At 38.9% G+C, this 15,018-nt stretch overlaps 1 protein-coding gene across 1 annotated transcript in view; it reads right to left on the bottom strand.

Annotated features, from left to right (window-relative positions):
• LOC133464094 (protocadherin-15-like) overlaps window positions 1–15,018 on the bottom strand; it is a 215,822-nt gene that overhangs the window by 63,185 nt on the left and 137,619 nt on the right. The window contains exon 24 of the mRNA XM_061746074.1: window positions 11,368–11,480. Within this exon, the coding sequence (XP_061602058.1) occupies window positions 11,368–11,480 (113 nt within the window). The remainder of the gene's footprint in view (window positions 1–11,367; window positions 11,481–15,018) is intronic.

Genomic DNA, 15,018 nt, shown 5'->3' with positions numbered 1-15,018 from the left:
AGAAAAATAAAGGCACACTAAATGTAGAGAGTTATTGTTATGTAAGATGTTTTGTTTTCTTTGCCAAGAACCTGAAGCCTAAATCGCAAAACCTCATCAAATTGTGTGAGATAGTGAAAATAAAGAAACTGCTAATAAAAACTGGAAAACCAAGGGAAAATTTAAAGAAAATAAAAAGTATAAATGAAAACCCTATTTGCTCCCTCTTGTTGCTAGATATCCTGTTCTTACTGTAATTTGTGCCCTGAGTTTGCATTTTTGTAGCCGAGTGAAAAGTCGGGGTGGTGACTTATCAATAAATAGTTGGTATTGTTGGCTGAGAGCTCAAAAATGTCATTATAACTTCACAAGCAATGCCAAATATTAATTTTATTTTTAAATTATACAGAGAAGTAAACTATTTACAGTTAATCTTTCACATTTATTTGACTTGTTTAATGTTATTATAAGTTTGTCGATTTTTGCTATTGTGTGTGTTTACTGTGGAAGATTGCTCATCCTCAGTTTAAAGAAAGGTTCATAATTCATTTATTGTAAAGCAAACTAATGCAAATATAGTTAAATACACACTTAAATGGCTATTATCCCTCACATTTTCTTTAAACTTTGGAAATCTCTTTTTGTTTTTCTTTTCCTTTCACTTGGAAACGGTACTGTAAGCCATACTTCTCATCTTTACTGGCTCTTTGGATTGACCTTTATCTGATATTTGAGATGCATGTACTGTAACTCTGTCTGTCAGATGGCCAAGTGATGCCTGCCTATTTATCAGAGACGCTTGAAAGGCCAGCACACCTTTGGTGTTTCCAGGTTTAAGGCTCACTTCAGCAGGTTCAGACCAACAGATGAAAATCAATCCCTTCTGGGACACAAAAGACGTCCACAATCTGCAGCTTTGATTCAGCGGAGGAAGGATCACAGCATAGAATTATATGCTGACGAACATATAGAAATAGAAATAGGGGTTGTTTTCTTATGTACGGTATCTAGGTTTGCAGTGAGGCGTTCTGCCGGTGTGGGGGAGTTCACCTTTAGGTTTCTAGCTGACTTTTAAAATACTTGGCAATAAGCATATACGTGTAGTCCTATTATCACTTACATACTCGTCTGGAAAAACACCAGTCAGTTCCATGAAGGAAGCCAAAAAAAGAGATACTATGACATCATGTGATCTGCCTAATTAAACAAAAATGACAAGTTTGGATTACAGATATAATGGTCTTTCACTAAAAATACCAATACTTGGAGAAATATGGACAAAGAATGATTTTGCGGGATACTTTTCTTTAAATTATTAATTGATGAACAACTTATTTCTTATTGATCAGTGGTTAAAATTCGATTCAACCATGGAGGATGCCATCTACTCTATACTGTACTGCATCGGAGCCTAGAACATCTGGAGGGGAAAGACACACATGTGCGGATGCGTTTTTCTGGACTTTAGCTCTATATTTAACATGATCATTCCACAACACCTGATAAATAAACTGCCCCCCCCCTTGAATTCAGCAACCACCTGTGCAACTGGCTGCTGGATTTCCTCACAAACAGACCTCAGCACGTGCGGGTGAGTTCCATCTCAGTCTGGGCGGTGGCCTGTAGTGCCTCAGACTGGAAGTCCCTACAGAGGGTTGTGAGGACAGTGGAGAAAATTATTGGGACTTCACTCCTCCCCCTCCAGGATACTGCAAGAAAACGCTGCTTGACCAAGGCTCAAAACATCTCCAGAGACCCCTCCCACCCCCACCGTGGACTGTTTTCACTGCTGGCGTCTGGAAGAAGATTCCGCAGCCTGCGGAGCAGAACAGCCAGACTCTCAAACACATCCCACATGCCATAAGACTGCTGAACACTAACCATGCCCCCACCCCGCCTACACAGGAGTACCTAGCTCACTCAGGATCTCTCTGCCATACTGCTGTGAAACAGACATTACATATGGACTATATGCTATCACATCCCATTTTTGTACCTGCACTATGTAAATATATTAATCTCTTTATCTTATTTATCTTAACTGTAAATATGCCATATTCACTGCTGTGCTACATTGGCATTCCTTCGAAATTTCATTTCCGATGCAAATTAGAAATAAACAAATAAAGTCAGGAAAATATAGCAAAGACACAAACAGTTTGAATGTGCCGGGGAACTGCAGTCTAAACTCCTTTTGTGAGGTCAAAGCTACACAGCCTCAGCTAAGATGTGGTCTGTCCATCAGACAATCACTTCTCTCCCCACTCTTAAAAAGTTGGCACAGCTATTACAGAAGCTCTTCACCTGATCGGCCCAACTCTGAATTGCAACTGGTCATCCTCCAACTCTATCCTGTCTCTTGGTCACACTTCACAAAAGGAAAGCTTGTAACTTAACAGCAAGATATTGTTGCCATCAAGTGGTTGCTGGGTTAAACAATGATTTTTTCTAAGCATGTACTTTCATTTGCTGGATGTATTTCTTATTCCTTATTCCACCAGCCTTACAAATGCTGGTATACTGGTCTCACATGACAGTCCTCACCATGTCCACCCCCCCATTCTGGAGGTTCCACTTCATATCCACATAAACACTTTACATCTGCACTCTGATTCCTTGTTGTTGAGTGGTTAAATTCTTTATTTTTGACACTAACCCCTACATTTACTTCTTGATAAATCATAGTACATCATTAAACTGGTTTAAGTTTGATACAAACAATGCTATCAAATGGACACTTGTTTTATTAATTTTCTAAATACAATAATAAGTTCATTTATAAGTTTCCCCAAAGGGAAATTAATTGTTACAGTTGTCATTTCACTTAAAGGGGACATATTATGAAAAACACGTCTTTTCTTGTTTTAACATATATAAAGTGGTCTCCCCTCACCCTGCCAGCACGGGGGAGACAAAATACCATGAATTTCTGCAAGGTCTTTGACCCCCGCCTTACAGAATCCCCCAGTGTCACGTGATTGTTTTTGAGCCGATTAATATCTGCGCCTAGGGTGACGTCACCCGAGGTGCAGAGGTTTGGCCTCCGCTGCTGAAACCACGCCCACAACCAGCTCTCTCCGCAGGCTGGAGCGGTCCTTCCTTGAGCCAGTCGGACTCAGCGGAGCGGATCCGGGTTAAATCATCCAGGTTCCCGGGTGGTTTGGGAGCTGGGTCCTCGGGGGTCCGTCCCAGGTCGGATCAGCTTCACCCGCCGAGATTTTCAGCCAAATCTGACGGTTTGATCCCCGGTAACTGACGATGCGCAGAGGATGCGCCCCGGAGCCGATCTGTGCGCCGGGCGCCCGCCGTGGGGTTGCGGTTGTATGATCTTTGCAAGGGCTAAGTATTTAGCTTAGCTCCGGAGCCCCGGCGCCGCATACAGAGCTGCGGGGGCTGCTCATGGACCGGACCGTCGAGGAGCCCCGGGCTCGGGGCTCCATTAGTACCGTAATACATTTTTCTTCTGTGGTTTCAGATCTTTCAAGCACCTGGAGCTGTTCACATTCAGAAGACGCGCGGCCCTTCCTTGAGCCAGCAATAGTGCATACATTTTATTTATATATTTTAACAATAAAGTTGCCATTTGTGAAAATTCAGTGTTGTGATTTCTTTACAGTTAACATGATTCATTTGTCTTGTAACATAAGAAGTGAAATGATGAGGAATCGGAGTAAATAACCGTGGTGTACCTGTTTAGAATTAAATTCAATCTTCCTGTTTGCAGACGAGGTGACTAAAGGCTGATTTATGGTTCTGCGTTACACCAACGCAGAGCCTACGGCGTAGGGTACGTGTCGATTTAACGCAGAACCGTGGACACGCTTTGCTACGCAGCCGCTGCTCTTCTGCCCGGAGCAACGCTTTGTCTCCTCTCCTGCTACACGTCATTCAAGCAACCAATCAGCGCAGAGCCTCATTATCATAGCCCCCCCCCGTCCTGAAAATGAAGCACAGAAAAAGGCTTTATTATCTGTAAAACTATAGACATGGCCCAGAGGCTGAATTTCTAATTTAGGTAGAAAAAACAAGCTTTAGATTGTTTTTAAGACATTCAAGGCCTGTTTAAAATATACATTAAATGCCATAATATGTCCCCTTTAAGTCCGTCAAGGAGTCATCGTAGAGGGTTATTGGTGTGAGCAGGAAGGATCTCCCGTAGTGGTCTGTGTTGCAGCGCAACAGAAACAACCTCTGACTAAAAAGAGTATGCTCAGGCTTGTCGATGATCTTCATTTTATGACATATCCTACTTTGCACAGGCAGCTCCAGAGGCTCCAGAACAGAGCACGGCCTCTTTATCAGTTTGCACAGTTTCTTTAAGTCACTGGTTCTGCTGCTGCTCCCCCAACAGATGACTGCAGATGTGATTGATCTAACTTTTTTAAGACTGACTGAAATTATTTTTTTCTCAACCTCAGCAAATTTCATTTCCGTTAGTTGTAGCTACCCACGCTTATTTTTCGATGTTCAAATTGAATATCGACTTCAGATTCAGAAATCTAGTCTTTTTTTTACGCTTAAAGTGAAAACAATTTAACATGTTACAATGTAACATCTTACTCTGACAGATTGTAGTTGTACAAAAAGGCCCCCTAAAGAGAAAGATTAAATAGTTTCTTGTCTGGGGCCCCCAAAAGCTACAGCTCTGCCTTTGAGAAGCACAAATGATCAAAACAAGATCCACATGGAAAATCAGGGGCAATGACTGAGTGGCTGATCCATTATCATAGACTCATAAGGATTCAAAACATTATTTTTATCAAGTGACTCACACTTTTGCATTCCAAGTAGCTCCAAACATCCAGGGTCCTTTCCTGACTCCATGGATACAGACAACTGGGCAGCACACCTGACCTCAGCAGTCGGCACGATGAGAGCCAGTCCATCAGCAGGAATAAACAAACTCTCACATTAGCATATCTGTTTTGCCAGCAGGACTCGAACAGAGAAAAAAGGATTTTAGTCCTTTGTATACTTGACACTGACATATTACATTTGACTAGGGCTGGGTAAATTATTATTTTTTTTTTAATCAATAAATCTATTTAATTGATTTTGGATCGATTTCATTAAAATTTTGCAATATCGATTCACAGGGCATGAGATCGATTTTTCCCCAATCGCTTTAATCCCATCAGTCTCGTGCATGATGTCAGGTTGACGTTCAAGCGCACGAGTGTACATACACAAAAAGGTATACGCAAGTAAAAGTCCGCGCAGGATGTCTGGAACCATTTCGGATTTAAAACAACAAAGGACAAAGAACTGGATAAAACCAAAGTAGTATGCAAGATCTGACAAGCGGAGATCAGTTTTTATAAAATACTACAAACCTCAGAAACCACTTGACAAGGTATCATGGTACGCTAGCGTTAGCTTCCGAAAACAAGCCATCCGGAAAAAAACAAAAGAAACTGAGGGAATTACTAACATCGCCAGCCAATTCTCCACTGTTGGCTCGCCTTGCGAAGCAATACCTTTGTGTCCCAGGGACCAGTATTGCATCAAAGAGGGTGTTTTCAACTGAGGGTGATTTTGTCACTGCTAAAAGGAGCTGCGTCACCCCAGATCATGTCAATCAAGTCCTTTTTCTGCACAAGGATCTCAAAATTAGAGACTTGAGACAGTTTTGTTTAGAGTTCAAGTTTAAGCCGTCCAATTAGTACATTTGTATTTTGAAACACAGTTGAATCATTTTAATTATTTAAGACCACACTGAATTGATATGAATCAAATCTTGATTAATCGATTCAGAACCTTGTGAATTGAAATCGAATCGATTTAGGAAATTGGCCATGATATATTTGAAATTGGACTTATATTTGACCAAACTCTTTTTTCTCCCAACCAAAATTATTGATAGGAACAATTCAGCAGTTGCCAGGTAGTGGTAGGAACATGCCCCTCACATCTATACTCAATTCTACACCCTTGGTTAAGTCATTCATCATTCCCAATTTGTCAGTGTAGCTATTTTTAGTAAGTGCTGATATGGAGGCATATATGCCAAACTATAAGTACTTGTAATAATAATGATAATGAACCATATGCAGTCATTGTAGCATGAGTTGCCCAACGGAAATTCAGTTTGAGGTATATTTCAAGTAAGACTCCATCAAAGGATATCATAAGCAAATAACAGAAGGCTGTGGCAGGAAGAAAAAGTCAATTATACTCTTGTTCTATGGATTGTGAAACTGTTTTGAAAACGTATACAAATAAAATCATACAGTCCTTCTTGTGAAAAAAAAAGAAAGACTAGATGAGACTCACAAACCAAACTTATGATGTACAGTGCTGAGTTTTGAAATTGCAGCAACTATAAATGTCCCGTTTCTGAAAAAAATAACATTGCAATCAAAAAAAACAAAACAATAAAACCTTAATTTGTTTTGTTCAATCTGTGAGTTGATAACAGAAAAAAAAACTGTGATCATGCACTACAAATAATGTAGAGCAGAGGCGTGCTAGCATAGCTGAGTCATATTAACCGTGTACACATTTCAGCTCAGTTTGCATATCTATTGTTTCCGCTGCTCTCTTTCTCCTTTCTTTTCACATATGTGATATATTGAAAGAAACAAGGAAATTGCAAAGATAAAACACTCAATATATAGCTGGAGTTCCTGATTCTTAAATTGAACCCTTAACCCTTAATTTACCTGTTTCATTGGTATTGACCAGTAGTAGTAAGTAAATGTATTAATGGATAGCCCCTTGAGATGAATCATCTCGTTTGAGGCGTTCCAACAAAAAACATACAAAACAGTTACATACAACATACATAATACATACATAAGGCTCTCACACACAAACCCGCCCACACACCAGTCGCCAAGACCTACCACACCCGAAGAACACAGGTAAATACTGCATATAATGCAGTAATAGCAACAAGAACAACAATATTAATATTAATAATAGTCATTATCATCATCATTATGATACAGTATATGAAGAAATAGATACATTGTATATAAAATAAATAAATAAAAATAAAATGAGAAGGCAATACCACTACAGGCAACTACATGGTTTATTGAGGTTGGAATATAGTGAGTTTTTAAAGAGATGTAACAAATTAAGTTTTCTTATATTAATGGGTAAGTTGTTCCAGTCTGATGGGGCTTTAAACTTAAAAGCATGTCTGCCAATTTCTTTAAAGGTTAAAGGAACAAAAAAGAAGGGTTGCTGAGTGTTTCTAAGAGAATATGAGGATGTATATGGAATCAGATATTGTTTTAAGTAAGATGGATAACTAAAGTGGATACATTTGAATATGAGTTGGAGCCAGTGGTATTGTCTTCTTGAGCTGAGGGGGAACCAGTTTTATAAATGATACATGGAGCAGGTGGTGAGTTCGATATGGGCACCTTAACACAAATCTACAGAGACTGTTGTAAATGACATTGAGAGGTTGAAGATGTGATTCATAAGTGTTCTGGTAGACAACATCAGCATAATCTAAAATGGGTAATAATAGTTGCGTGACAATTCTTTTCCTTGTTGGTAGAGTAAAACAGTTTATTGAACGGTAAAGGATGCCTAGGTTGCGATGTAACTTGGTTGTGATGGACTCAATATGATGTTTAAAAGAAAATAATGGGTCGATCCAGAGGCCGAGGTGTTTCTCAAGGGGTGTGCCATCATTGAAAAAAATATTAAGATCTGGGTTATTTCCAAGGCCTGTATGACGGGTATGCCTTTTGGTGCTGCAACCAGGCTTTCTTTTACATTAAAAGGAGGAGAATGGATTAGGAATTAGAAGAGGTATGATCATTTTTTGTATTCATTTACTGATTCATTTATTTTCTATACACACACTTTCATTTTGTTCAGGGTCATAGAGCAGTCTCCATGGTATCTAGATTAGATCCCCAGTGCATCAGAAAATATTTTTGTATTCATAGATACCCAGCTACTAAACGAATTAAATGAATAAATTACATTTAAATTAAATTGCATTTAAATAACATTAAGCCATTCTAATGAATAACAGGATTAGTTTCATCTGAAAAAACAAAATAAATATGTAATTTTAATGAACAATAATTAGATTCTACGGGTTTAATCAATACTTGGAGAAAGACTAATAATTTCTTTTGTGGCTGAAAAATATCTGTTTTTGTATCCTTAAAGGGGGGCCCATTATGGCATCTAATACCTATTTTAAACAGGCCTTGAATGTCTTAAAAAAAAGCTTTTGATTGTTTTTCCTAAATAAATAGAAATTCAGCCTCTGAGCCATGTCTTTATCTTCCCATTCTCTAACCTCATTCTCTATGTGGGATTCTGAGTGGGCGGGGCTATGATAATGAGGCTCTGTGCTGATTGGCTGCCTGAATGATGCGATACACCGCTACGAAAAAATGGCGGAACCTCCAGCCGGCGGAGTTAGTTGTGGGCGTGGTTTCACGCATCGGAGGCCAACCGATGTAAATCGCTCCCGTCATTACGTAACGACGGGAGCAGAATCTGAACGGCTCGTAGAAGTCACATCACACTGGATGGCTCATCCGGGTGGCTGTACAGACACTGCAGAATTTGGTTGCTTTCCTCCTTCTCTGAGTTGGCAGGCTGAGGGGAGACCACTTTATATATGTTAAAGCAAGAGAAAACACGTTTTTCATAATAGGTCCCCTTTAAATTCACCAAGTAGTGTTTGCTCTGAATATCTCTGAAGCAGTATATCGCAGCAAGGTTTTGGTGATAATTGGTGCTTTCAGCAGAGATTAAATATACAATGGTTCACTATTAAATCGGAGGTTTTACTAAACCTGAAATAAACTTGGTACAAACAAACAAACAAGATATATGCATGTTAATTAAAAATAAAAGCATTTTGCTCCATATTTTTTGAAAACAGGTAGCAATTTAGTACTACGATAGCAACAAGAGTAAAAGGCATTTATATGAGCCAACAGTGACTGAGAGCCCCTCATTTTCCTCTGACAGATGGAGGAGAGCAACCATAAAGCAGGAGTGGAAGCCATTAAGTCAGCCAGAGCCCTGCTGAGTTGTTTTTACAGCATACTCTACAGCTATAGGCATGGCTTACCTGATTACTGCAATAACTAACTGCCTTCACAGAGGCAGACAAGATCTTTTGTGAACGTTTACAAAGTGATTAGTGTTTGTAAAGTTTATTTTGGAGGGGACAATGTTTAAAGATAAACAAGCAAGGAATGATGAAACAGTAAATCACAGAAAAAGAATACTACACTTCTACACTTGAGAAAAGCTGGTCCAGTAGCAGAAACTTGAGCACCTGGCTAATGCTTTCACGGTTCATAATTTAGAGGTGATGTAGTTCTGTGTGTGGTTGGTCAATGTGATGCCCTAAGGAGGCTTGTGCCTTTGCAATAAGAGAGACTAAATTAAGCCTATCAAGCAGTAAGCAGAAGTGACATACGTGTAGTTGGGGGCTATCCTACTGATTCAAATTACTGATGTGGCCAACACAATTCCTTGATTAATTTATGTTAAGTATGAATGGGATCTACCATAACACTGTCCAAACATAAACTGCCCCTTGCTTTTTTGTTTTTTACTTATATTTCAGGAAGCTGTTCATTGAAATAAACATAAATCTTCATAAGCTTATGCAAAAAAAAAACAGACATTGCCTCCACATGCTATCATTGGGCAGCTTTTTTGTGTACTTGAGTGGATATAATTTATTGTTGGTGTGTGTTTTTAGTGAGTAGGATTAGTAAAAATGCAGCTTATATATCCCACTTTTTCTGTTTATTTATTTCAATAAAAAGGCTTATTGAGCGGAAATATATTTTTTTCTGCAAGAAAGCAAAGCAAATTGCCTTTGAGATTATAGTAACAGTCACAGGCTGGAAAAAGAGCCAAGGCTACAAACGGTGCCTCGTCATTTGACCCAGGCATTAGCTTCCTCTAGCCACTCAGTTGCCAGCGTCACCTTATCATTGGCCAGATCAGTAGGCGGCTTTGGTGCAACATACAACATACAACAAGAGAACACAGTCTCTGACTGTTGCTCAATACTCTAAATTTACTCCCTTTTACTGCACCATGTGTGCCTGTGGTCCAGACCCTTTGTGTGTGTTTAAGACGCAACTTATTCAAAATGTTAATCAATGACATTTAACGAGATCAAGCTGTTACACCGATGTAGCAATCAATGGAAAAACTGAAGAAAAATAAATTTAAGAACGAGAACATACAAAGAGTACTTGATTATAAACCATCAGGACAGTATTTTATTCCAGGCACAAATTAACTGATCTGCAGGAGGAACTAAACACAAACAGACACATATTTAACCAGGCATAGATTAACAACAGACAGCAACATGTACCATAAGACAAACCTCCGCACAAAAAACCTTGACTGAAAATCCTGAGCGAAGTGTTGACAGCTTGGGCAGGAATTGCATTCCTTGTTTTATACTTTAAAGTGTATCAAACTGTGACAAAAGACAGTTGGCGAGACTCCACATGCACAAGCTCATCCATCAAACCATTTAGAGACGGCTTTACTTTCATCTCCTAATGACTACTTTGTGTGAGTTAACTTTGCTGTGAAACCTTAAAGCTTCAGTCTGATGAGGATCCATGTAATACTGCTGACAGGTATGTACTGTACCACAGCACAATACAAAGCTATGCTTAATTCTCCTGTTGCCTCATCACAGAATATTTTTTAAAGCAGCTTTAACCATCATTTTAATCACCTGTATTTATTTATTTGTAATATATTGCTTCTTGGCTTCCTTCCAAGCCACAGCATCACCAGCACAGACAAACAGCACCCAGCCATGGCCCACTAAGGCTGCGTGTTGCATTTTAAGCAGCCTGCCATTTCAGAACGGTATGGATTATGGTTCCTCATGCTGCAGCTCTCCCTGCTGCTGTAATAGTCTAAACAGTTAATCTTGTCCAAAGTGAGCTGTAACCTACTCAGTGAAGCCCTGTTGTTCCCTTCTGGTTAAAAGAAAAGGTACATAAAGGTGATTTGGAGCATCTACCCTGAAGATTTATGATGTAGATATGTGATGTGAAGCTTGATTAGTCATGCACATAAATGAAGCATTACAGAGATATTAGTGCTAAGTACTGGCAACAACGGGGGAATTACATACAGATACATATCATCATCAAAACACGAATGTATAAGGAAGTGACTTAACAGCAGTTCATAGTAGAAACTTCAGTTTACCAAATCATTAAATACTGATGAAAGTATTGGAGGAGCTTAAATTAATATGCGACAACATATGGAGCATGTGTGCTAAGGTGTTTTTCAACCCTTTTCACTGACCTTCCTTTTGTCTGGCTGTACAGCCTAAGATTCTCAAAAGGTGTCTGATGCTACAGAAGCAGAGAGCTGCATCAACAATGTGTCGAGGAGAGTTACCTGTACTCTTCATCAGTGAAGATTGGAATGCGAGAAGGCTGGAGGACAGTGATCTCAACCACAGTACTGTTAGTCTTCACAGGCTCCCCGTCGTCAAAGGCAATCACAAACAACTAAAAAAAAAGAAAAAACAAAAAAAGGGGGGAAGGAAGTGTACGTTAAGAATACACGCATGTAAATACTAATAATATGATAATAGTATGTATAACCAAACCAATAATCTACACAGAATGCATACTGTAATTTCCTTAATGAGGTTCCTGGCAGCGTTTTTTTCTTTCTTTTCTTTTGGGTGATATGTTCAGCATCCTAATAAAGACAGACTGGAAAAGCAGAATCTGGCAAGCAGCCTGAAAAGCTCCTACAGAGAGTGAGTATGAATGTATTGATCGACATTCAGAGTCTGGTGGAAGGGGCTGGAGCAAGGCAGGGAGATTGGGCCAACGGAAAGTGAGAGATCAGCAGGGTGAATGAACATCTGAGGAATGGTTAAAGAGATAGGATCAGAAAAGACAAGGAAAAAAAGAGTTTGAGATAAAGAGACAAGAAAAAAAGAGAGAGAGCTTGAGCTAGACAAGACAAGAGGGTGGGAAAACTCTACAAAAGTACATAATGTCCAACACTTGCCTTACAACAACCTTAGAACTTGTTTACACCTGGCATTAATGAATAGGTTAGGTGATCCAACAGAGGAGATCAACTCCAAGAATTTTAGAAGAAGTTTATATGAAGTGTATATTAATGCTGCGTTCCATTTACCTCGGAAGTCGGAACTCGGAACTGGGAATGGCGTCACAGCCGAGTTATCAGCGTTCCAGTTACAAAGTAGGTAAACAAGTTTGTAGTTCGCATATACCACATGAAAAATGTAAATTACACTATAGCAGCATATATATGCCGAACAATACTTGTATACGACTGATTTAGTGTGACCAAAACTAGAATGAAGTGCTACGAATTTTTACAGAGCTCTCTTCTACTGTTTACAACCGGGGCAGCCATCTTGGAATCTGAACTCGAGGGTGGTGAAGACTCTCCCACTTTCCCAGTGGGAAATCCCACTTCGAGGGGCGTTCCAGTTGAAAAACCCGACTGGGAACTGGGAAATCCCCACTTCCGAGGACAAATGGAACGCGGCATTATTTTTCAGGTTGGTAAACTAATATTTTGAAATGTCCATGTTTCTATAGGTTGTTTTTTAAAGTTAGTCTTTATGTCTAGAACAGCTGAAACAGCTCCGTTCACTGTAAAAAGTAGCACTACTGTCTATGTCCAGCCTCTGCACCCTGGGGTCACTGTAGGAATTATCACAAATGAAACAAAGTAAGTTTTCAATGAATCATCCTTAAGGTGCTCTTGGACTCAGATTAATGTAGAATAACCTTTTTCTGACCATCAGAAAAAAAAAACATAATTCAATCTCTGTCAATGAGTGTAGGCACATTAGTGAGAAGGTTGCCCTTCAAAGCGGGACAGGGTGAATTTACATTCACTGAATGTGCGCCGCAGCAACTGGATCTCAGTGCATATTAGATATCACCCAGGTGTGTTCACACATGTACTATGAGCTGAACTGTAACTTGATCACTAAAGGTACACGATGAGCTTAGGTGTAATAGATATTGAGAGTTCGAGCCGAGGCTCATTAATGTTGGTAGTACAGCTTTATGTAAGTATCTGCTTTTGTTTTGTGTACAGGAACTCTGTCATTATTTTAGACTATTTAAGACTATTTATGACGCTTTTAACTATCATCACTTGAATATTATCAAATGATATAGACATCTCTGATTCTTCTACCGGATGGCAACTAATCCCAAAATTGTTCGATGACCTTATGGTTTCTACTATGACACTGCTTATAAGTTTATATTAACATTATTTGATGAAACACGACCATATCAGCTTTTTACTTCTATAATGTGTATTTTTTGGGGGGACTCTGCTTGGAGTTCGCTTAAAGAGCTGAATCTTTTCTGCCAAATGTGACATAACTCTTCATTGATATGTATATTTATATATATATATATATATATATATATATATATATATATATATATATATATATATATATATATATATATATATATGTCATATAAATTAGAGGTTATATAATTAAAACAAGTTATCACCTGGATTTGACTAAAAAAATAGGTAATAGCCTCCCATCATATAAGTACAGCCATCATGGATATGTGTCAGTTGTCAATGATACACTCCTTATTGATGAGGTAAGCAGCTTCTCAATCTTTAATCAATCATGTTGGAGAACATTTATGGTTGTGAACAAATATGTAACTTTGTATCTGATAGATCTACCACTGGACTGCATCAATCTTACAAAATTACTAAATATACTTTCAAAGTCATCCATCCATCCACCCACCCACCCATCCACCCACCCATTCATTCATCCATCCATCCAATCAGTGACAGAATCATGGCTTGAGTAGAGATTCTTCTGACATTACTATGATAAAAGCTATATTTCCTTGGCTCTTGACCAAAATATTTTTTGCTTTGATGAAACCATTAGATAGTTTAGCTTTGGTAAGATCAGGGCTGGAATAACAATATTCTTCTCAGTGCCACAAAGAGCTGATTTACAGTATCACAAAAGGTCCTTCATGGGGCAGCAGTATTTTGCTTTAGTATATGTGACAAAACCAAGCAGTCCAACTCCCCATTGAGAAATGTCCATGAAGATTGAATAATTTGATCTGTGGAGGCAGTCTCTGAAGAACATTTATGTTTTGTACACATTTTCTTTTTTATTTGGTGTTGTATGTCTCATTATAAAGCTAATGCAATATTCAGTCTGTTTTAGCCTTGGTTTAGCGCTCAACAAACTCCTGAGGGAACTATCTGGCTCTTAGGCCGTTAAGTGCTACTTTATGTTCACCAGCTTGTTGCCAATCGTTTGCTTGCCACATCAGGTAGTGTACAAAATGTTTTTTTTCAAGAAAACAGCTGTCTGTTATGGGCAAATAAGAATGCCATGAGAATGTTGAGTCTGCTTGAACAGAAAAGTTGTGACCAGACAACAAAGCGACGAGCAGGATCTTGTTATAAAAGCTCATTAAAGTCTATGAAAACTGCTGAGTCATGGGCTCTTTACTTCAAACACCACCTAGAGATTTGAAGATATTTACAAAAATATCGATTTTATGTCTTTAAAATGGGAAATCCAATGTAGTATGAGGGCCACTGTTTGTACCATGCACTAAATGATTTTAAAAGGATGAAGAGAGACACTCGACTCCTGGGCCCTTTCCACATGCTGGATAAATTTATGATCTGTGTCTGTGATGTTACTGTGTCCTGCAAATTTGAACAGTTTTTACAAGTTCACTGAAAAACCTTTGCAGAATTATTTTGATTTATTTTAATTTTGATTTGCTTGAGGGTGTTTCTTTTTTCTTTTTTTGTTTTCTTTTTAACTGAACTAGGTTTGGAGAAGGAGCAGGGTCGTCTCCACCTGGTGTTGGGTGCATGGGCTGGCCTGCGCTCTGCTTGTATCTAAGGGGACCAATCAGGAAATGCAAGAAATGCTTAAGTGAAGAGACAAGTTCCTGCTATACCTGGTGTTTCAAAACTTTTTCTTACCACTTAATCAATCATGCACATCTCAAAATGACAGCTAAATAGCCT

The sequence above is a fragment of the Cololabis saira genome, chromosome 17 (genome assembly GCF_033807715.1).
Source record: "Cololabis saira isolate AMF1-May2022 chromosome 17, fColSai1.1, whole genome shotgun sequence".
In the NCBI taxonomy this organism is placed as follows: domain Eukaryota; kingdom Metazoa; phylum Chordata; class Actinopteri; order Beloniformes; family Belonidae; genus Cololabis; species Cololabis saira.
The sequence above is the reverse complement of the archived record's forward strand: the minus strand, read 5'-3'. Positions and strand labels throughout refer to the sequence as shown.